The sequence below is a fragment of the Gobio gobio genome (genome assembly GCF_949357685.1).
Source record: "Gobio gobio genome assembly, chromosome: 1".
In the NCBI taxonomy this organism is placed as follows: Eukaryota; Metazoa; Chordata; class Actinopteri; order Cypriniformes; family Gobionidae; genus Gobio; species Gobio gobio.
Window position 1 is genome coordinate 56617193 of NC_137097.1, and position 23506 is coordinate 56640698.

Below are 23506 nucleotides of genomic sequence, written 5' to 3' on the forward strand. Positions count from 1 at the left end.
TCCGTCTATGGGTACATGTTTTTCTTCAAACATGTAACTTAGAAAATAAACTAGAACTAGATTAATGTAGACCATTTTTGGAGGTAAATTCAGACAATATCAGCTTTTGATAAAGCATCATGTGAATATGTGAAATTACAAAACTGCAGTTGTGGTCATAATCCACTGAAAGGTCAAGAGGTGAGGTCAGATTGTCAGTCTGAATGCTTAATTCAGATTTAAGTCTACTTTACTGCAGTTTATCAACTACCCAGACTTATTAAATTCTTGCAAGACAAATGTCAAAAAAATTATATTTACTCTTTTTAAGAAAGTGAATGTAGTGTATTTTATTTTATAAGTATAATAATTATATAATATATATTAATAAGTATTTTATTGTATTTTAAGTAATCAAAATATGTTTAGTCTTCTAATTTATCGTGTAATGTTTGGGAATCATTTAAACCATATATGAAATACACCTGATGGTTTTGTGAACTAAAAGTGATTGTATAGATAGTTTGAGCTTTTATTGCTTTATGATATAGATGAAGGGAAAAAACACACAGTACTCAGGTTTATCCACATTTAATTCATGTTTTAATCTCAAATCAAACACATGAAAGTAGAATAGATTAATCTGACTAGTGAAAAGTGCATGAAAAGCAGCAGATAGGGCTGTAACTTTATCATTAAAGGCACACACTTTATATGCATGTTTTAGATCAGATTACAGTAAAAACTAAAATAGATTTCAGTAAAACATCCTCAGAGTGTCTTGTCTGCTAATCTTCAATAAAAACACTTCAGGAATAGTGATAGAAACATAACCCAGATTCAGCACCATAACCATAGGGAACACCATCTTGCATTGATATAAGAATGCATTTGAAAATAAATACATACTGGATTGAGAAAGGGAATATAAAAAGAGATTTCAGCTGCAATTTGGGAACACAAACAGCATGTTTACTCCAAGTAAACACAATATAAATTTAAAATTTTTCTGGTTAATGGATTTATATGCCTCTGCCTGACAGCATGACACCGAACTCCTGGATGCTTATCTCTTTGTTCTGATATTGTTGCAGCTGACGGTTTGTGATGTGTCCTGCCCTCAGAGCATCATCAATGGCAAACTTCTTGCCTGATTTTCTGTCGTGGAGAACGGAGGACTCGCCATTCGGACCCTTGAGGGTGATCTCCTCCCAATCGCACTCTTGACTCTGAAGGTTGACGAACATTTTCCAGTCGATTAGACCGAGCTTGTAAGCCTCCTCAGGCCTCATCTCCTTTCCGGTGTCTGGATCGATGACCACGATTGAACGGCGGAGGTGACTTTCTCGCTGCTCCCTCTTCACTCTCGTTGCAGAGAGACTCTTCTGAAGCTTTTCAATCTCTTCGTCCTTCTCCATTCTGATGCGTTTAAGGTCAGTGAGTTCTCTTTGCAAGGATTCCATTCGAATTTCCAGGTTCCTGCTACTCTCCACCGGAGAAGTCTCAGTGATGTGTCTGGTTTCTTTTGTTGTGATCTGGATTTCAGATTGAAGCTTCCTTAATTCGTTCTGTAGGCGCTGGTTCTCCTGCTGTAACTTGTTGCTTTCATCGCGAACGTAGTCGAGTTCTTTAGATGACTTTGTATTGGTAAACTCTACCTCGGAAAGCTTGGAGTTTAGGATGATAATCTCTTGGTCCAGCTCGCGACGTCGCCTTTCCTCTTCTTCAAGGCTTTTCTTTAGCCTTATAATGTCCATCTCGGCATCTGGGTCTCGCTCGACTTGGATTTTTTCGGTTCGCACAACTTTTTCACGCACTTCCGTTCGTTCAAGTATTTCTTGTTGCTGCAACAAGGCATTGAACTCCTTCTCCAAGAGCATACGCTTGTGCCTCTCCTCGTCAACCTGAAGACGAAGGATAGAGTGCTCTTTTTCTTGCTGAGGGTCCTGCTGGAGTACAACCTTTTGCTTTACTGTAACCCTTTCTCTGTTTTCCTTGTCCCTAATCTCTAGTTCATTAAGCCGCACTCTCAACCTTTGAATTTCAAGCTCAGCATCTCTGCGGGCTCTGCGTTCGCGCTCCAGCTCCTCAAGCTGGATCTCCAAATCAGACTTTTGAAGCTGCAGCCTTCTCAGCTCTTCTTTCAAAGTCTCTCTCTGTTTCTGCTCATTGTTGATATTTAGAGTGAAGGTGTCACATTCTGACCTCAAGATTGGATCCAGCTCCATCTTCACTACTTCTTGCTGGACAATCTTTTCCCTCACCTGTGACAAGTCGATCTTCTTAAGCCTGATCCTTTCTTCATTCGCAGCCCTTTCGTTTTCCAGGTCTAAACGTTTCCTCTGTTCCTCAGCCAGTTTCCGTTTGAGACTCTCAATCTCCTCCTTGGTTTTAGGATCTTCTCTGTATTGCATGATCTCATTTACAACCTCTTTGGTCTGAATCTGAGGCTTGGCGTCTTTCCATCTTTGAATCTCCTCTTTGAGTTGGAGGATCTCCATCTCAAACTTCTCTGTTTGGTGAGATTTGTCCACAATTTCATTCCTGAGTTTCTCCAGTTCTCTTTCTGTTTCTGGGTCAATCTTGTATTTGACGACCTCTTTGATAATCTCTGTGTATTCAATTTGTGGGCCTCTGTTTCTTAGCATAGTCAGTTCATCATGATAGGACCGCAACTGCTGCTCTGAATCTCTGCACCTTCTCTGCTGCTCCACCAGTTCAAGTCGAAGATTTGCCACCTCCGTTTCAGCTTTCGGATCAGGTCGAACAATCTCACGGACTTTCTCCTGAATGATTACCCTGGACTTCTCTTCTTCCAGACTGGTAATCTTACGTGTAAGGTCTGTTTTCTCTCTCAGCGAAGTACTGCGCTTTGTTTTTTCATCTTCATACTGTCTTCTCAGATTCTCTACCTCTCTCTCCAAACCAATATCTTTCTCAACCTTAAGGACTTCTTTGATGGAGATCTTTTCTTCAGCCATTGCCTTTTCCTTTTCAAGACGCCTCAATTTCTCCTGCAGGAATCGAAGCTCATCTTCAAGTTCCTTTCGGGTGTTTATTTCTTTTTGTTTCTGGTCAAGCAACAATCTGTACTCGCTCTCAAGTTGAGGGTCATTTTGAACCTTAATGACTTCCTCCTCAGTGATTATTTCCTGCTCCCTGCTTTTCTCTTCTGCAAGAATAGTCACTTGCTTTTGGATCTGAATGATTTCATTCTCTCTGACCATTTTAACCCGCTTGACTTCCTCTAGCTCTTCTCTTAGTCTCCTGAGTTCCTCCTCCTGCCCCCTGTCCCTCTCAATGCGGAGAACCTCTTTGACTGTATACTGCTGAGCTCCCTCTTTCATTTCGGTCTCAATCCCACGCAGCTTTACACGGAGAGTGTCCAGTTCACTCTCTAGGACACGAGTGGTCCTGCTTTCATCTAAGAGCTTCTGCTGGATCCTGTGATATTCTTCCTCCAGTTGAGGGTCAGGCACCTTCTTGATGAGCTCTTTCTTGACGATTGTATCCTGCGGTTTCTGGCCCTCTAGTAAATAGATGTCAGTCTGTACACTTTGAATTTCCCTTTCCAGTTGGTCTCTTCGCTGAATTTCTTCCTGAAGCTGTTTTTTGATTCTCCAGGGCTCTTCACCTGGGGCCGATGATCTCACAGTCTGGACCTCTTGCTTGATTATTGAAACTTCTGGTTGCTATAAAGTTATAAAATATTGAATGTATATAATAAGTTAAAAAAAATCAATGCTTATACATACCATTCTATGGTTATTTGTATGCATAGCATATAATAATGTGTTTTACCTGGTTAAGAAGGCTTTGAGTAAACTCTAGGTTCTGCAGCCTCTGCTTGTTCACAGCATTTACTTCAGTAAATTTCGCCTCAATTGCAGATTCCTTTAGAACACAAAATGTTTAAGCTTCAACAGTCAGAAAAAACGTATACAAAATGTTCTAATTACTTGATCCAGGAAACGGTTTACTTTTCAAAAATATTCACCTCTCTATTCACTTTCAATGCAGGAGATTCAAGTCTGGTCCTTTTGTATGTCTGGGGAACCAAGCCATCTTCAAGGTCAAGAATGGATTTAAACCGTTCCGCTTCATTTTCGTAGTCCTGAAAGTCACGACACAAAGGAGTTCACATGGCTTTGCATAAACATGATAGTAGGATAATTCTCTGTAGGTAACACACTGAGATTTTAGTACCTTGACTGCTTGCTGATAAAGCTGTGCATTTCTAGACACATTGTTCAGGTCTGATTCCTTTCTTGCGATGTCAGAGAGCAGACTCTGTACATTTCAAACATAGTTTTGGTAATTAAATATAATTTGTAATATTACAATGCAAATATTGTAATGACAGAAATAAATAAAGAACTTACTCTTTGATTTTTCAGTTTAACTTCAATCTGTTTGATGTCATCAGTTTCACGTGGCTCATAGTTTGGTACTCGAGAAAGCCAGCTATTGAGGTTGTCATAGTCATTGTGGTAGTTGGAGTAGGCTGTTTTGGCTCTTTGCAGACTTTGGGATCTGTAAATTTGTAATAATTATTTTTATTTTAAGTTGTATAAACGAACATTAATGTATGTATTATGAGCAAACATGAATTAACAGTGAACAATAGTAAATGTATAAATGAAAATTGATTGTTAAATGTTCATGATACTAAATTTTACAACTATTACTAACAAATTGAACCTTGCTATAAAGTAAACACTAATGCTGAAAAGAATCCTATTCATTTTAGGTCTAATATAAATAATATAATCATAGTACGCAGTATACTGAAGACTAATCTTGAATTATTATGTCATTTGTTTTTAAAGTACACTCCCATTTGAAATAACTTTTGTTTAATATGAACTCACCTGGCATCAGTCTGTCTGTTCAGGTTGTCAAAGCGTTTGGAGAGTTTCTGAACATCAGCCTCTTGCCTCTCAATATCAGGGCAATGCTCTTGCACTTTGTTGGCCATATTGCTGCAGCTGGTCTTTGCTTCTCTCAGGTTCTGTTCACTCTCTGTGATAACAGATCTTTTGCTCCTCAGCTCAGATGCAATGTCCTGGAGACAAGAAAACATCAGACATGAGTACATAGTGAATCTTGGAAAAAATTATCATGAGGAGAAAAAAAAGTGGCATGGATTACGAAGCTTACCGCCAATTCACGCTGAGTCTTCTCCAGTGAGGTGGGATCAGATGGGGCAACCTCCTCTCTTGCCAGTTTGTTTTCATAGGTGGACAGTAGAGCTTTGCCATTCTGCAGAGAATTCTCCAGCTGATAGGAGTTCTGTAGTCTACAAAAGTGCAATTTTTAGGCTCACAATTCAAGTTCTCATTTAGCATGACATTCTTGAATTCCGTTGTATAAAAAAAAAAATTTGGAGGTGTACTTACTTATCACCTGCACACTTCAACAGCAAATCGACTTTGTTGTATTTTTTGTTAGTCTCATCCACCTTGGAGTAGAGCTGTGGTGCACTTGAACATTTGGGAGAGGATCTGAGGAAAGTCTCAGCCTCCTGTAATTTTGCAGACTTTTCTGGCTCTATCTTATGAACAGCAGAAGTAATGTCCTATGAAGAAAATACTGGATTAAGGCAAGGTCAAAATGTCATTTGCCACCGAAATACAGGGTCAGAAGTAATGCTTTTGTGTTTAAATTTTAGATTCTTGTTCATTTTGCACTATTTAGTATGCTGTGTTGATGATAGACACGAGAACAAATGAGGTGTATGTGCAGTTCATCTTTCACCTTTTATTGGATTTGAATGCCTGTTCACACCAAGAATGATAACTATGAAGATACTATAACAATAGCAATATTAGATTCAACACGAGCGGACAATTTCGGTCTGTTGCTTCTTAGTGTATGATGCAGTTTATGTTGTCTGTCGCTTTAAATATTTGAGGTCTTAAACCAGGATGGATTCTGATTGGCTTCAAGGTGCTTATTGTTCATCAGCTGGAAAAAAAAATCCTTCTGAAAGTGATTCCAATGATATTGTTTCACTGTGCCGTTATTGTTATAGTGGACTTTGCTATTCTTTTATACTTAAAATGTTATATCTTATCCTATGTTGTTATCTTTATAGTTATCGTTCTTGGTGTGAACAGGCCTTGCAACTTTCTTATGTGCACTCTAGATTTAAACTAACATTTTAAATTTTTTTTAAAAGTGGGCATCACCAAATACAATTGAGAACCATGTACTAATGTGACTGAAATATCTGCTCAGAATTAATTTAATGAACATTATTAGGATGAAACTCGTTATAAAATGTACATTTAGTCAGACACGTGACACTTGTTGTCCACAACAGAAAAAAAAAAAAACAATCCAAACTTCGTACCTTTATGTCCTGTAGCCTATCAGCACTGTCTTGGACAGGACGCGTTTGCTCCAGTGGGGGGCGCACGCGAGAATAAATGGCCTTCTCCTGCTTATTCAGATCACTGACCACTTTATCCAGTCCTGCCATCAGTTGACGGCATTGCTGCTCTTGTTTATCTGAGGATGGAGAAAATAATTAAGTATTTAACTCTCTTTAAGAGAGCTCTGCATCCAAGTTTATCATAATGTAAGAGACAAACCTTGACCCCCTGTAGTCTCCTTCCTTAGCTCTGCCAGTCGTGTCTGTAGTGCAGATTTGCTGCCGGCTACTTTCTGTTTGATTCCTTTGTGCTGGTTTAACAGACTGTAAAAATGTTTTCATATTAGACACAACTGACACATTTACAAATGACATATACAGATATCAAGGAATACCCACTTGTCAGCAACAGCCACAGCCTCAGGGTCAGTTGGCGGGATTATGAAGCACACTCCTGGAGCACTCATGGTGCGGCCAGTGGCGTCCTTCACGTCCCATTTGGGCCCATTGTTCCTGAGCAGGGTGTACCGCTCCCCTCGCAAAATTGAACCCTGTGTCGTTCAAAATAAGCAAAGTAAGCTCTGTTTCAACTTGATATTGCAGCTAAAAAAAGACAAATTCCTTAAATAAATCCGTACAAAATCCCCTGCACACGTCTCCAGAGGTTTATATGAGATGAATCGTTTGGGTGAAGGCCGTCTTAAGGATTTAAATACATTAGATGGGGGAATCCGAAACCCGAGCAGAGACAGAGTGTAACGGTTTTCTGTGCTTACTCATGATAATAGCTGATGTTTCACTGACTGGTATTAGCGGAGCTCTAAGCCGCATGCATAGAGTGAGCGGGAGCTCAAACTTCATACCTCATTAGCCTCGTATTCACACAGAGCCTCGATAGGAAGCAGTTTCTGAGGAGTCTCCCTGCGGTACTTCAGAGGGAGCACCTGCAGGCTGCGCTTCTGGAGACCTTTCAGTCGCTCGTCAAAATGATCCATGGCCTTTGCCTGATCCTGTCAATACAAACAGACAGCCTTAGATAGTGAAGACACCTTTTAATTAATTAATCATTTAATATACACATTATATGAATTAAGAAGAAACACAAAAGGTGCCAAACTAAACAATATATTTACATCCAGGTCAGCAATCAGCCCCTCCATCTGGTACATGTCTTTAAACTCGGGATTATACTTCTGGTTGATCTCAGTATCCAGGCGCTTCAACAAATCGCTGGTGTCTCTTGCATCCTTGTGGAACTGGAATAAAAAGAATAATGGAACTGAGCAAGTCTGAAAGCAATATGGAACATGGAACAGGAAATGATTGTGTAAAATGTAGACTGACTTTGTGATAGTCATCCATGTTCTTGAGGTGGTTCTCTTCACAGATGAGCAGGTTGAGGTATTCCTTCCAATCTGCATGGACAGCATCCATGTGTGCCTAAAACCAAGACATATTTTAGAATAAGTTAATAATGTATTATTTAGATAGAAATTGGGATTTTCACTTTGAATGACCCATCATATTTGTTAAATTTAATTTAAAATGTTGTGTTTCATATATTTCTTTAGTTATTGTGCACTGAAGTAATATTTTAAGTTTAGTTTATTTACAGTCATTGCCATTTTACCTAATGTGTGCTAGCCCAGTGTCTTCCTACTTTACTGCCTGTGTTTTTATTTATTGGATTTTTTTTTACACCGTGTACAGATAACAGACCCATTCGCCACAAGTTAATATTTTGCCAGATTATTATCCTAATTAACAAAACCTCAACCAATTACATACAATAAATACCCTGCAAAAATGTAATGATAAAGAATACATAAAAACACAAATACATTTCAAATAATTAATTTTATAAAAAGAACAGTCAGCCAGTACATTATCTAAAAGTGACACCATGTTATCAAATGTCTTTGTGATTGAGAATAATCCCACCCCCCACCCCAAGCTTTATACAAGTACATACGTCTTTAATCCACATTATCATTTATGGTGGTTTATTTTAATATTTTGCTTCAAATAGGATCACATCCTTCATTATATATATGCTGTTTGGCTAAACTATGCTCAAGAGAAAATGTGTGAAAACTGATATTAGATTAGATTGGAGTCATTTTTTCTTATTCTATATTTACTGCATACTACTATAGTGCAGTACAATTATACACTGTAAAATGTACAGTTACAAAAATGACATCCCATAATGCCTGAAACAGTGGCAATGTATTTTAATGGCAATGTTGTGGCAACCGGAATTGCCAGTGTTTGACTGTAAATTTAATGGGGAACAAATTAATCATTATAGTAAACGGCTTGTAATATTACCCCAATGACATTTTTCCCCGGATGGTTCTGCTCAATAAGTTCCTCTCCATCTTCATTCAGCTGAGTGATGGTTTTCTCCTTAGACTCCAGACATTTGCTGATGAAGTTCTGATGAAGTTGTCAAGCAGCATGTTAAAAATGTATTTATAAGTAGTTCATTTATAAGCATTTCAGTACTATAATCATATAATTTGTAGGAGGCTTGAATCATGAAAGCATATTGGAAAGTCTATGCCATCTATAATTGTATTACCTATCATTAAATGGCTTCTAAGCCTTACCTCGTACTGCCTCTTTCGGGCAGGGTAGTCCAGGTTGTTGTCGCTCCAGTCATATGTGATTCGCTCTTCAGCTTGCTGGTCCATCCAGTAGAGCTCGTTGGTGCAGCGCTGCATGTAATCTCTCAGACTGAGCAAGTTCTTCTGACGTGCAGCGGAGCTCGCCTGCAATGGACATGGTAAAATCCACAATGTTTTGAGACACGTGAATTGACAACTAACTCTCAGTCTTTACTAGCACATCTTCAGTGCAAATTAAAGGCAAAAAGTGAAGTCTCACCAGTAGTTTGTTGTACTTCGCCTGCTGGCCATCCACACCGCCCTGTTATGCAAGTAAACAAATGAGTCACAGATGCCACTCGCATGACTGTTCAAGAGAGTCAAATATTCTTCTTGAATTGCATTGAATTTTAAAACCATCAGTAAAAATAAAAAAAGTACCCGGTCTGCAGTGATGTACGGAGCCAATGCCTCCACTTCACTGTGGAAAATATTGTGCTCCTCCACTTCATTCTCGATGGTGGGCAGATCTTGTCCGAATCCTTTGTTGTTCACATTTGCCTAAATCCGAACACATTTGAACATGAATCATTTGCATTTGAAATCAAATATTCGACAGAAAGTATAAGAGAGAGGTCTGTTTAGATACACACCAGTTTCTCATCAATCATCTTTCCCCAGTTGACAGTGGGAACCTGCTCCGATCGCGTGATGTTGTAAATGCGATCATGATCCTCGCGGAGCTTCATCACACGCACTCGCAGCTGTTTCATACTTTTTCATCGAGGAAAAAAAGAATGAGTCATCCACAATCCCATAGCATAAGCATTCACAGCATATAGCATGAGATGCTATTTCAGTTTAAAGGTGGCTATATAGACTCACTCCTTCTCAATCATCTCAGCCTGAGGGTGCTGCAAACGAGTGGCATTGGCTGCATCTTCATCCAGGCTATTCAGTAGATCCAGTGAGTTCAGGATCCTCTTGTTGGTGTCCTCCTGGTACAAGGGCTGCTTGCCCTCATTGATCTTCTTGATATCCTGGAAACATCAATGAGCAACACAAATAATGATGGTTATGTAACAATAGTTAAAGGGATAGTTCACCTTCATGTCATTCCAAACCTGTATGACTTTCTTTTATCTGTGTAGCCTAACACAAAAAGAGGATATTTTGAAAAATGTCTAAGTGCTTAAGTTTAGTTTATTTACGGTCATTGCAGTTTTGCCTAATGTGTGCTAGCCCAGTGTCTTCCTACATTACCACCTACGTTTTTATGGTGTTTTTATTGGATTTTTTCTACATGGAAAAACAACTTTCTCTCCAAAAGAGGATATTTTGAAAAATGTCTAAGTGTTTTCTGTTGTTTTGGACCCCACTGACTCTCACTGTAGAGACAAAAAAATAGTTGAAAGAAGATTCTTAAACATATTTTCTTTTGATTTACACAGAAGGGAAAAAATTTGAAGGTTTGAAATTAAATGAGGGTAAATAATTTTGGGTGAACCATCCCCGTTTTTTTCCATTGGTATATACCAGTTGTTAATGCTAACTAAAACTATTAAAAATAGTTTTCATTAATTGAAATAAAATAAAATATAAATTAGATGGAAAAACTTAAACTTTTGGGAAAATTAAGATGTAGACTTAATAACTAAACGATATTAAATAGGTTTAAGTTGAAATACTAAAATGATTGAAATTAAAACTAAAATAATAATGAATTTAAGCTATGCAGATATATTTAAATGACAAAAAAATACATAACAAAAATTCACTTAAACTAAAATGACAATGAAAACTAAAAATAAAAGCCAATTCAAGATATTGATAAATACTACAATAGTATATAAATAATACTAAAGTATACTTTGCACTATTTTAACTCAAATAACCCTAAACAGACCTATTTAAAGATGACATTAACATGCTTAGTGGTGGGAAGACAGCAGGAGTGACTAACCCTCTGGCTTTGATTTGTAATCCACAGAAGCGTTTACTGTGCTTACCCTATTGAGATTCTGTTCTGTCTCAATGATGTTCTTTTCCACCTTGTCTGCATTCTTCTGCAACTTGTCAATCAGGCTGGTCAAATCAGTCTCAGTTGGTCTGAGGTGAAATAACAAGAAGTTAGTTTTTGTTGGGGAGCAGTAGTTTGATATAGTTTCAGCGAGCCAAATATACACGTTTCGGTCTGCATTTTCTCAAAATACTGCAGCAAATGTAGAAGGTTTGTCATGTTGAATCTCTGGATCAAGGACAGAACACCTCACTTTACTTATCTGTCATGCTGAGATGCTCTGAAAATAAATACAGGACTTGAAACACTTTCATTCCACATCATCTGGTACAGACTTCAGATCTTTTAGGAGAACCATGGTGCTAACAAAAACATAATATTGTCTCAGCTGAACCGTAGAAATGCTGTTCAACATAACCACAGCCTAGCATAGTTTAGTGCATTCTGCGAATTCTAGAAAAATACAGTTTGACAGTGCAATGTAGACATGACTAAACTTGATCAGAAGACAAATTACACACCTTGGGCTGTATTTGCCGTAAGGCATGCATGAATCATTAATAATAAGGCTAGTGCATGTTAATGGCAGTTATAAATATTTCACACTGGCTAAAATGATAATGTCGTGTAATGAATAAGAAAAGAAAACAGTTTTGTGTTCATTTAAGCTTAAAAAAAACCTAGCAATCAGTGAGATATGTAAATGAGGCTGATAATTACAACAAGAAGGTGGCTTTAATGAGGGCGTTAGAAACTCAAACAGGTCTAACTGGTTTTACTCACACATGTAAGAAGGTTAAAAAGACTTTCCATGTCACCTGAAATAAATGCATCTGTATGTGAAACTCATCTAAATGCATGGACAAACACAGCTGGACTGTTAAAGAAAGAGATTATGTAACTAATGTTGCTGTAATGTATTTAATCAAAAAACAACTATTAAAGCAAAATAGAAAAACAAAGCTATATATTTATATCTATTTTTTTGTTCTGTCAAGAGAAAATTATTTAATCGGATTTGAGAAGAAGCTCGGGGTGTGGCAAGTAATTATTTGATGCTCACTTCCCTTCCCTAGAGGTGTTCCCATATCCAAAATATACAAATGCAAATAATAATAATAATAATAAACGAAGAAATCCGGATATCTTAAGAACAGTGTTACGAAATAGACTAAGGGTTGTCCTTTTATAGTTCACCGTAAGCAAACTGCCAATAGTATTTCTGTTTGTCATGCCTGGTTTCTGTCAAAAGCAGACAGACAAGTCACAAAACTTGGCACATTTGACCCTGAGGGACCCATTGTGCATAGCACAGTCAAACAACACCCAAAAATGACCTAAACAGAAAACTATGTGTTTGGGAAAACGTATTTTTCTTTCTTTCTTTCTTTTCGTAGACATCTGTAACCAATAAAAGGATTTTTGACTCAAACTGAAACCATATTCCTAGAGTCAAATCTTCCACAGTTGCAGTGAACTACCCTGCATTGGTTTCACTATATTAGTGTCCAATATTGAGCCCTGCTGGTACGAAGCTCAAGGCTAGACTCGTCTCTCGAACCATCAGCAGTTTGTGCTTGTTTGAACTTGAACTTGTCACTCTGATCACACTTTTACCCTTAACCAATTAGCTTTCTTTAAACATTCCCTACATATGTTGACTCCAGGCTGTACTGATACAGATGTAATTTGTGAACTATATGCAACAAGAACCATACAAAATGTTTAGTGTTAAATAATATTAATACATTATAAATAATAATACATTAAAATGACAACTTATATTCCTCTAATATCCATTTACACCAGTCTACTCTATTCAATACAGAATAATAACGCAAGTCACGCAATATGTATGATGCATCTCAGGGAAAAGTTATCCAACCTGTTACAGCGCCACACCCTTATTACTACACTAACCTCACGTCAAACAAGCACAAAATCGATTGAGCAGAAATGTATATTTTTAAATACGGTTTATGTTGTAAATCGTAAAGTACTAGGCTACAAAGCAAACGATAATGAAACCAGTTAAAACACTTGCGCGCTCCGTTATGACTCCACAATGACGCGAATGAAAGACCTCATCCCAACAAAACGTATAGAGGGAAAAGTGTATCCGGTTGACACCGACCTTTTCTCAGGGAGGGTCACAGTGCCCTTTGCAGTCTTTCTCTTGAACATGATGACAGTTGCGGAGTTTCTCCAACACCCGTCTAGTTGCTAAAATGGCACAGGTAGGATCCCAGGCTCTGGTGTTTGTCGTTCAACTACCTGAAGCGTCTTCCAGGACAGCTACACCTCAGTTTACACAACGCCCACAAAGAACGAAACAGCAACTACCCTCCCACGAACACGAGCTCTCGCTGTCCGTCAAGGTTAGTCGTGCTTAAAAAACATCAAGCCCATTTAAAGTATGGGCTGGTGTCCGCCCCTTTCTAAGAGACATACCTGCAGCCTATCGAAACAGAGGCGTCGTCCCTGTTTCTTCTGTGTCCAGTTTCATGGGATACATTTAACAGGCTAGGCTAATATACTGACTTCAAATCAAACATTTAATCAATAGTATGCTGGTTCATTCAGAAAAGCAAGCAACAGCAACTTGTTTTATAAACTATCATTTAACATAAACATATGCAAGATAATTAACTAATTTAATAGCTTTTTGTAACATTAATATTTTTAAGGAATATTGTAGGCCTATTTTTTTATTTAAGTGATTCATCTGTGCACACCATTACGTCCCCTCATAATATTTAATCTAAATAATTTGCCCTTTCTCCTGCAGCCTCTTCTCTTCTCTTCTCTTCTCTTCTCTTCTCTTCTCTTCTCTTCTCTTCTCTTCTCTTCTCTTCTCTTCTCTTCTCTTCTCTTCTCTTCTCTTCTCTTCTCTTCTCTTCTCTTCTCTTCTCGCGAGTTGGGAAAACCTGTCACTCACATGACACCACAGCAATATTTACCCACAATCATCCATTGATCCAATCAATTTTCCATGGACAAAATCAAGGCCACCTACATTTTTTCCTGTTCAAGAAGCTGTCATGACAAATCGGGGCCTCCCTCTAAATTGGGTCTCTATCAACTATTAGTTAATGATTATAAGAACATACGAACAATATTAATTTTAAATATGTATGGCTTACTATATAGTGCATAATAAAAACAAATTGCACGTAATTTCTTTCACTTGATAAACTGTTAATTAATAATATAGCCAATGAAGTCAAGTCAAGTCACCTTCATTTATATAGCGCTTTTTACAATATTGATTGTTTTAAAGCAGCGTTACAGTGATAATAGGAAGAAATTAATGGAAGAGAGATTGTTTTGGCTGTACATCAGCTCTTGAAAAAAATTATTGTCCAGCTAAATTTCAGGTTGTAAAAAATCGCTAGTTATTTACTTTGGGGCCGCTTACACAACCCCATTTTCAACCAAAATGGAAAACACTCAATGCGTTCCGGCCGTTTACGGCAACAGCGCTCGGCGGCTAGAGAACGCAAATCTTGAAACAGTTTTTGAAATAGTTGTGTTCATTATAATCTTCTTGTAAACTTAAAAAACACACAAATCTGTTAGAATGGTGACGGCATGCATGTAAGCATTACGTGTTTAGTCTATAGGCAAGTGCATTTATAATGCGTATGTGCACAGGCGTGAAGTTTTTCTAAGTGAATAATTGTTTGTTACATTCTTTTTATAACTGAAATATTTGGACATTTAACACTTGATTTAACATTTAAACATTAAAGATGATTTTGAATACATGTAGGGTATAAGTGCAAATGCGTGTATAAACTATCAGGCTAATCGGGTATCTGCATGCTATGCTAGTACATAAGCTAACTAATACATACATTGATATGTCATAGTTCAAACAGCATTTATCATAACATTATTTTGTAGGAATTGTTAAATATTAAAATAATGTGAGCCAATCGGATTGCTTGGGGTCCTAACAGAGACCCGATTTGAAGGAGGACCTGATTTGCCACCACACCATTTCACTTGGACATCACAATAGGGAAGAAAAGACTTCTGTTTCATGCTGACTTTAATTGTTATTTTTATTTAATGTTTAGCTAGAAAATTGCAAATTACAAACGCCTAAATTGTAATTATACTGTAATGACTCTTGCTTCTCATGTAAGCAAAACATGAACAGATGCTCCACAGTACAAATGAGCATGTCTTATTTATTGATGGCTTTTTTAGCCATAAAGCTCTGAACTCATTTTCTCTCATACTAGAGTGTCAGCTCAAGTTGTAAAAGCCTGACCTTTTTTTAGACTGAATGCTAATGTGCATGTTAAACTGCAGAGCAGTTTTTATCTTTATTGCTGGTGCATATCTGAAACAGTTTAAAAACAATGCAATTGTCTCTGAACCGGGCCTCATGTTCAGAGCAGCTAAGAAGTCACCAGGGGACTCTTCTTAATGCCAACAGAGGAAAAGTCATGAGAACCGGGTATTGTTGGATGGATAGAAACAATGAGTCATCAGGGGAGTGTATGTGTGCATTTGTGTGTGTTGCAGTGTCTTTGAATGGAAGCAGATGGAAAAGCAATAGAAATATTGGTTTGGTGTTCAGTATCTCACTTACTATTCCATTTTACATGCATGCCTTAGGCCTCACGCTATAAATAATAAGGTATTTACTTCAGAGACAAATTCAACAGGTGTCAGGTAAAGACTGCGGTGTAATCACACATAAAACAAGCGCAAACAAGTAGACAAAGTATGGGACAAATCATTTCTGAGGGCGTACAATTTCGAACTGACACAGGTGCATCTGAATTACAGTTAAATATGAATGAAAAACAAGAATAATATGCACAGGGATTAGCTCCAGAAGTGCAGTAGACTAAAACAAATAGCAAAATGTCCACAGGTGTCAACAGGCTCCAGGCCTCAAATACATCGATCAGCCGCATTAACTGCAAACCAAATTCAAATAAAAATATTTGAATATTGTATGCTAATATTTTTGCGGATATACCTTCCTGAATATCGTCAGACTCTCTCAGAAGCTTTGAGCCCTTTAAAAAGTGCAAAGTGCATATAAACATGCACAAGTGTGAACTGGTTTGGTGTCACAGTTGGTTGCAAAAACAATGACGAGAAGGATCTATTTTCAGCAGTATCAAAGTTTATTAAACAAACACTCAGAACTCTAGGAACTAGAAAACGGTGAAATCACAACGAGAACTGACAATGAACTGAAAGAAACGGGGCTTAATGCTGCCTTCACGTGCTATCAGAAATGTGACAATTCCCACTTCTGAAGTCGTGATTACGAGCTCATCCCATTCAAATTTCGAAAGTGGAGGGCGTTCATGTGCAATTTTTACCAAGGAAACTCATATTTACGATAATTCCGAGAGCACGTGAAGGCAGCATAAATACACAGGTGAATGGAACAACAAATCAATAAATTAACAACAGGTGTAAAACATAAATAGAACTAAGGGGCCGTTTACACAACACTGTTTTCAACTAAAAACGGAAAACTTTTTTTGGCCGTTCGTTTACACGACAACAGCGTTTCGGTGGCCTGAAAACGCAAACTTTTGAAAATGGGTTTCAAAGTGCACTTTTTTGAAAACGACACCCTCATCATCTCCGTGTAAACTACAAAAACGCGAATCTGTGAAAATGGTGACATCATGCAGGCTATTACGTTAGTCTGTAGGCTTTTTTTTCCCCGAATGAAAGGATACAGATATCAACAGTAATAAATAAGTATACAGTAAATCAAGATGAACATTCTTAGAATGAAAATCTGACAAAAAATTATAGATGAGGCTATATGTGCATTCGCCCGAGTGCACTGTAAAATATTTATTTTATACACAAATTCATCCGCTAGCACTTTTCAAAACAGGCACTTTAATAAATATAATAATAATAATAATACATTTTATTTGTAACACACTTTATACTAAACAAAATCTCAAAGTGCTACAGATTTAAAACAATCAAAAAATATAAATAAAACTGAAAAATTAAGAAGTAACAAATCAGTCAAAAGCTCTGCTAAAAAGGTGGGTTTTAAGACCACGTTTAAAAGCATCTACAGTCTGTGGGGTCGGCAAGTGGTCAGGGAGAGCATTCCACAGACGGAGGGGCTGCTGAGCAGAAGGCCCGATCTCCCATAGTACAGAGTTTGTTTCGTGGGAGTTTTGAGAAGAAAAGTTGAAACAATCTTATACTCAATCCAGAGCGAGACAGAAAGCCAGTGGAGTGATTTGAGAATGGGGGTGATATGATCGTATTTGCGCACCCTCATCCTAGCAGCGCTTTTCTGAATACACTGCAGCTTCTGGAGATTTTTTGCCAGGGAACCCCGATAAGGAGCGCATTGCAGTAGTCCAGCCTGGAGGAGACAAAGGCGTGGACAAGCTTCTCCACATCTGCCAGTGTTAGTATGGGACGAAGTTTGGCAATGTTTCTGAGGTGGAAGAAGGAGGTCTTACACAGATGTTTGATGTGAGCTTCAAAAGTAAGTTGCGATTCCATTCTGACCCCCAGGTTGGTGACTGATGTAGAAAGTGGAATGTCCTGATCAGAAAAAGCAATGCTGGTGATAACGGATTTCCGGACCTGAATTGGAGTGCCGACTAGGATTGCTTCAGTCTTGGAGCTGTTTAGCTGCAGAAAGTTTTGCTTCACCCACGTCTTTATGTCATCCAGGCAAGTGATCAAAGTGGATGGAGTGAGGTCAGCAGAGGGGGAAGAATTTGTCCTAAGGTAAAGTTGAGTGTCATCAGCATAGCAGTGAAAAGAAATCCCATGCCGGCTGAAGACACGACCGAGGGGGAGCATGTAGAGGATGAACAGGGTGGGGCCGAGCACTGAGCCTTGAGGGACACCGCAGGTGACGTTGTGTGACACGGATGTAGCTTCTCCCAACGCAACATATTCAGTTCTCCCAGTGAGATAAGATGAGAACCAGTTGTGGACAGAGTCAGAGAGACCGATGGTGGAATGTAAACGGTAAAATATACAGATGACACAGCTCTAGTAAGTCTGCTACAGGATAGGGAGGTAGATCATGGGCCAGTTTTAGATTCTTTACACTTAATCTTAAATACCAATAAGACCAAAGAAATGTTTATAGATTTTAGAAAGTCACAACAACCCACCAACACTTTAATTAACGGAGAGATTATTCAGGTTGTCACAAACTATAAATACCTTGGCATTGTACTGGACAACAAGCTTCATGGGATTCATGGACTGATTTTTTGCACACTAAGACACAGCAAATAGACTGCTTGTTTTTAATGTCAATAACAAAATCCTTCAGATGTTTTATACTGCTTTTATTGAAAGTGTTTTAACTCGCTGTATTATCTGTTGGTTCGGAAATGCCACTGAATCACAGAAAAAAGTAATAAGAAAAACAGTTACTACTGTCAGTAAATTTCTTGGGATAACACTATCGAGCATTGAATACATTTACAAAGACAGAATGACGAGAGAAAGGCAAATAATATTGTTCACTTCTAATATTTATCACTTCTGACCAAGAACAGATCCAAATTCTCTTTTGTACCACAAGCCATAAAAGCCTTAAATCAGTCAAAATAAGCTAGATGTCCAGCTGGCCTGGTCAGATGCAGGGGTATTTAGTGTATTGCATTCATTGTATTGTATTGTATTGTTGTATTATATGTCTGATGTCCTGTTATGCCTTGCGATTGTGCCGCAAACCCAATTGCCCCACGGGGACAATAAAGTCATCTACTACTACTAAGAATGCGTATGTGTGCAGGCGCTTAGTCTTTTTTCACTAAGTGACATCGCCAAATACTTGTCTCAAACTTCTATTTCAGTTTGTTGCCATATAAGGCAACATTTTCATTTAAGTTTAATTTAAGTTTTTTTTATCTAATATTGAATTCAATATTGAATTCAAGCAAAATAGAAATATAAAAAACAACTACCAGCAATAAAATGACAAAAGCACATAACCAAAATCACTAAAACGTAAATTAAAATGAAAACTAAAGCTAATTAAAAATATTATTAAATACTACAACAGTATATAAATAATACTAAAATAACAATTAGTATGCAATTAATGTGATTTGGTGTCTGGGTGAAGCGAAGGGGTGCCAGGGGTTCTGTGTAAAATTTAACAGGAAATATATTTTTTTTTTATTATGTATTTTTGGGTCAGTCAAAGTTGAAAAGAGCTTTACAAATAAATCTGAAGTTAATTAACAATGTTTCTCAGCAATGGTTTTTACATCAGCTCTTAATTGGGGGAAAGTACATCGACTTGATACACAGTAAGTATTTTCCAGAGTACAATGGTACAATGGTAATATTGTTTATGATAAATGGGACTCTGTACATATTGCAAAAGTAAGTGAAAAATATTGAGAGCTCATTCTCATATCCTGTAACAAGAGCCTGTCTGAAGCCACAGAAGACATGAAATGTCTTATAGTAGCCTACTATGGAGATAATGAATAAAGCTGCAAGGCAATATGATATCACATCTCTAAAGAAATGCCTAAAGATAAGCTACAATTGTGGAGTCCTTGTGTGAAATTGGCTAAAAGTGAACACAGTCCGTTCCAGGGGCTTAAATATTAACTTTGTCATGTTGCCTCTAAAACAGTGTTTATATAGAACATCATTGATCATTATGTGTGAATGGGTTTCGTCTATAATTTATATTTAGATCTTTACCATTAGTGATTCATTTTCATTACCTGCAGAGTTTCTTCTGTGCCAGATGTGCTTGTATCGACTGTCTTTTCGACTTTTGTTGCCACATTCTAGCTGTTACATATTCTACATATTCTACAAGTGAAAAGGGCAAGAACAGAATTAGTCATTTATGCAAATGAATAGATATGTGCATGCACTGCTGATAATGAATAACACTCAGTAAAAGTTGGTTTGGAACCAAGAATTTATGAAACGGGTGAAAGGCCGGAATTCCCTTACACACCCATAGTGAAGGTGAGGAGTGTAGCTGATTAAAGCTCCTGACAGACATGCGTGGATCATACAATTTAGCAGCGAGACCTGTGCTGCCAGATTTGAAGTTCCGTAGTGCATTTATGTGTGTGGGTTTCTTAGCATTCCTCTGCCAGGATGGGCCTGCAACACACCTTGAGTTCCAAAGTAGGCATGATGAGCTTGTATGCAACTATCCATGGTGAAGTGGACTTTTTAGTGGTGGGGGGCTCAAATGACAACTCGTTCTCCTCTGGGGGAGAGTCCTGTCTGTGATAAACGTGTAGTGTGGACTATGGGGTGTGTACTGCATTACACTGAGCCGTTCTCTCAGTGCAAGGTGCATTATCCAAACATGGGTGGAGAGTATTTTACACATGTAGTTGCGAGCTACCAACCAAAACAGACTGCTCTACCTGACAGTTTAAGAAAAAAGCATGCATCTCATATCAAGGATTTCTTCAAATCCTCCTCTAATAGGCAAACCAATACAGCATAAAATTTGATCAAAAGCTAGTCAATTATAATTGTTATATGTAGAAATGACATTCATCAATCTTCTGGTTTCTAATGAAAGAGGATTGTCGTTTTTCCGGGTGTGAAGATTTAAGGTTCAATGGCAGGAGTGTCAGCACTTGTTTTGTTAAATACACAACAGCATTTTCTAGTCGCTAAAGGTGTGCCGTGCAGTTTCTCTTTGCAATATCTGCCTAAAAATGCACCTAGAAACCATAAGATGCAAAAATGCCAGCCATCCACTGAGGTATGTTGAGCCATTGTTGGTGACAACAGGGCTTTACAACTTTTGTCTCTGAAGGGGACACGCTTTACGGTCGTGAAGTCTTGCTTTATACCTGTTTCTCTCTCAGATAAAGGTGACACTTGGGTTCTTATACAGATTACTTATCCTCCCTTGCTTTAGGCCAAAGAGGAACATTTACAACCACTGAAAATGCTGTTTCAGTGAGAGGCCAAGAAAGGTCTTTACTTTAACCCTCGATTTCACAGACCAGGCTTAAACCTAGTCCCAGACTAAAATGCATTGAGCTGTTTTAACTTGAAATATGTAAATGTCATTGTTTTGTCACAAGATGCACACCAGTAATGTTTTTTTTTTCTAAGGCACGTTTATAAAAGCTACTTAAATGTCCTAATTGAAGGCCTAATCCTAGCTTAATCTAAACCCTGTCTGTGAAACCGGGCCTAAATGTTTTGTTTCATCTAAAACAGTAATTCACCATGTAGTCTGTCTGAATTTGTACCAGTTGGATGATTCGGTTTGTGAATATTATTATTGTTGTTTGGCCTCGTCCAGCATGTATAAATCGGACTACAATTGGTCTCATCATTGTGCATTTGCTCCGAAAGACACTCATGCATGTATTTAATCCTTGAAATATTCTTTGCGTCACATACACTTGGACAGACAGATGGAGACTGTAGCTTAGACTCCACATACAAGTGTACTTATTAATTGACATTGTGATCAATGTAACTCCAAACGTATTACTTATTATTTCTCTACAATATTCACCTTTTGAAATGGGCAGAAAAGGTATTTTGTCCACTGTCTGCAGTGTAGTGATGTACAAAGCATAGAAGTCCCTTTCAAACCAAGCAGAATTTTGTTGGTTGAAAACTTGAAACTGATGCCAAACTTACAGTCACCTATTGAAATGACTGGATATCACCCATGAAATTTCACCAAGCGACAGTAAATGTAACCACACCTTTAGGGTTCAAGTTTGAGTAACACTTTACAATAAGGTTTCATTAGTTAACATTAGTTAGCTGCAGTAATTAGCATGAACTAATAATGAGCAGCACTTCTACAGCATTTATTAATCTTTGTTAATTTCTACATTTACTAGTTAACTAACGTTAACAAAGATTAACAAATATATTAACAAATGTATTGCTCATGGTTAGTTCATGTTAGATAATACAGTAACTAATGTTAACAGATGAAACCTTATTGTAAAGTGTTACCAAGTTTTGTTAGGGTTTCGTATCGTATTATATCATATCGTATCATATCACTGGGTTATCACTACCAGTACAAGTTCCTAGTTTCTATACCACAAACTAAAGACTTTGTTTAACTGTGTGTTTTAGGTATCTCTGCATGGTAGTACTACATTTCCATGCTGTTCGGGAACTCTTTCGGGCATGCAGAGTGAGTCAAGAGAATGGCTGAATCCTCCCTGAGACTGTGGACAAAGCAGGAAGCCAAGGCTCAGTGAGTTTGAAAACCTCCCAAAGACCCTCTGACACACAAAACTGCTGTGTTGCAGCAATCCTGTTATGGCCCAGTTCAGCAAACCAGACTGACCATGGTCTCAAATCCCCAGCCGACAATCTCAACAGAGCAATGATTATCAGCCACCGTTGGCTAATCACTCTATTCATCCCTTCAGAATTTGCTTTTGTCTTTGTAGAATGTCAAAATGCCTTGAAAATCTGATTAGAAAATGTACAGCTAAAAGTGGCTATGTCAGTATAACACGTATGTATAAAAGAGTCATGGAGTGGCACTGACACATACAGTACAGGTGACAACCACACCCAGGTCAAGAATGAGAATCAGAACGAACCTGCTTGGCTGGGTCAGATTGCAGACGGTACAGCCCCACCTACATTCTACAACGGGGAGGGTCTGGGAAAACCAGCCAATCCTGCCTGGTCCCAGTCATTTTATTTATTTAGAAAGAGGGTTAAACATGCTTTTTTTAAGAAGCCATGCGTGTTTTGTAACCAAAATGAATGTTAATGTCCCTTCTCGGAATCAGCTGTCAAAAGCTGGAATTCTTCTCTGCTTGCTTAAGACTGAAAAAGGAACATTGCCTTTCAGATAAGGAGGAATGTTGACAGAATGACTGTGAACGGGCAGTAATGTACACTGATCTACTATGCTATCTAATACACGCTGCCACACCCTTTCTGTCACTCTCTCTGTCTCTGTACGTTGCACATCACAATCTTATTCAAAGTATGCCAAGCAATGTAGTCACCATGGCACAGAACTCCATGATGCTTTTCTTTCTTAGGCAGGATGTCAATATAGTTTACTCTCAGGCCTGCTGAAATGAGGCACACTTGGGTTTTAAAGCAGTGTGTAAACATACTGATTAAGAGCCAGTCATCTGAAACTTGCGACACATTAAAAGTACATACCAGGAGTCTGGAGGATGACATGGCTAACTGCAGGAAACTGTCACAGCAATAGCCAATATATGCACGCTTCCCTGCGTTACCAAACTTCACCGCTAGGGGGAGACTTGGAAAAGGTGTATCAGGTACTAAATAACACCTCTACATTTTGCGCCATCATTTAGAAAACAAACTATAAGGTACATTTAAAGACACATTTTGCAATCATTTATCATCTTATTCTGGGATAATGTATGGCCAGTAAACAGAACTGAATAATTTTTACTGGAAGCAAAAGACTCAAAGAAATCACTTTTACAATTGTTTTATGGTAAAAAGAGAATACCATATCATACTAGAATTATTGTTTCTACAATAAAATAGTAACTTGATATT

General features: G+C 37.9%; 1 protein-coding gene across 1 annotated transcript; it reads right to left on the minus strand.

The window, feature by feature from the left end:
• Positions 1-555: 555 nt before the first annotated feature.
• On the minus strand, positions 556-13369 carry ppl (periplakin). Its single transcript, XM_079826758.1, has 22 exons — positions 13119-13369; positions 10974-11073; positions 9850-10004; positions 9618-9738; positions 9406-9525; positions 9245-9286; positions 8968-9129; positions 8687-8794; positions 7700-7795; positions 7489-7611; positions 7219-7365; positions 6755-6906; positions 6576-6679; positions 6335-6492; positions 5379-5557; positions 5140-5278; positions 4851-5044; positions 4362-4512; positions 4186-4269; positions 3977-4093; positions 3781-3873; positions 556-3671 (listed from the first exon to the last, which is right to left on the minus strand). The coding sequence occupies exons 1-22, from the start codon at positions 13166-13168 to the stop codon at positions 1002-1004; spliced, it is 5265 nt and encodes a 1754-aa protein (XP_079682884.1). The 5' UTR covers positions 13169-13369; the 3' UTR covers positions 556-1001.
• Positions 13370-23506: the final 10137 nt, after the last annotated feature.